The sequence below is a fragment of the Ogataea philodendri genome, assembly GCF_020536065.1.
Source record: "Ogataea philodendri strain CBS6075 chromosome Unknown scaffold235, whole genome shotgun sequence".
NCBI classification, from domain to species: Eukaryota; Fungi; Ascomycota; class Pichiomycetes; order Pichiales; family Pichiaceae; genus Ogataea; species Ogataea philodendri.
Window position 1 is genome coordinate 1 of NW_025764058.1, and position 337 is coordinate 337.

A 337-nucleotide genomic window follows, 5' to 3' on the forward strand; every position below is an offset into this window, starting at 1 on the left:
ACAATTACCGATGACAGCAACTACATGAATAATAACCTTGAAGATGAAGATGAAGATGTTGATATGGATATTGATGAGGACCTTGAGATACTGAAGGGCGGTAAAGTGAAATCAATTTCTAACCAAAAGGATCCTTTAACTTCAGAAGTATTTTACTTCAATGATAAATACAGACATCTACTAATGGCAGACTTGTTATCCTCTTCTGAATTGGTAGTTGTCGAAAGACCTCCAATATTCCTAAAAGATCAAAAGGCATTCCAACAACCAAAATTGGTATTCTGAATTACCTGATTTGTCGGCATCTTTTTATTGAAATGGCTGGAAAATAAGACGT

The 337-nt window shown here is 34.7% G+C and overlaps 1 protein-coding gene across 1 annotated transcript; it reads left to right on the plus strand.

The window, feature by feature from the left end:
* On the plus strand, positions 1-285 carry OGAPHI_004659 (uncharacterized protein; the record flags this gene model as incomplete). Its single annotated transcript, XM_046205761.1, has 1 exon — positions 1-285. A coding segment is annotated over one exon (285 nt), but the record flags the coding sequence as incomplete, so codon positions are not given.
* Between the last annotated feature and the right edge of the window lie 52 nt (positions 286-337).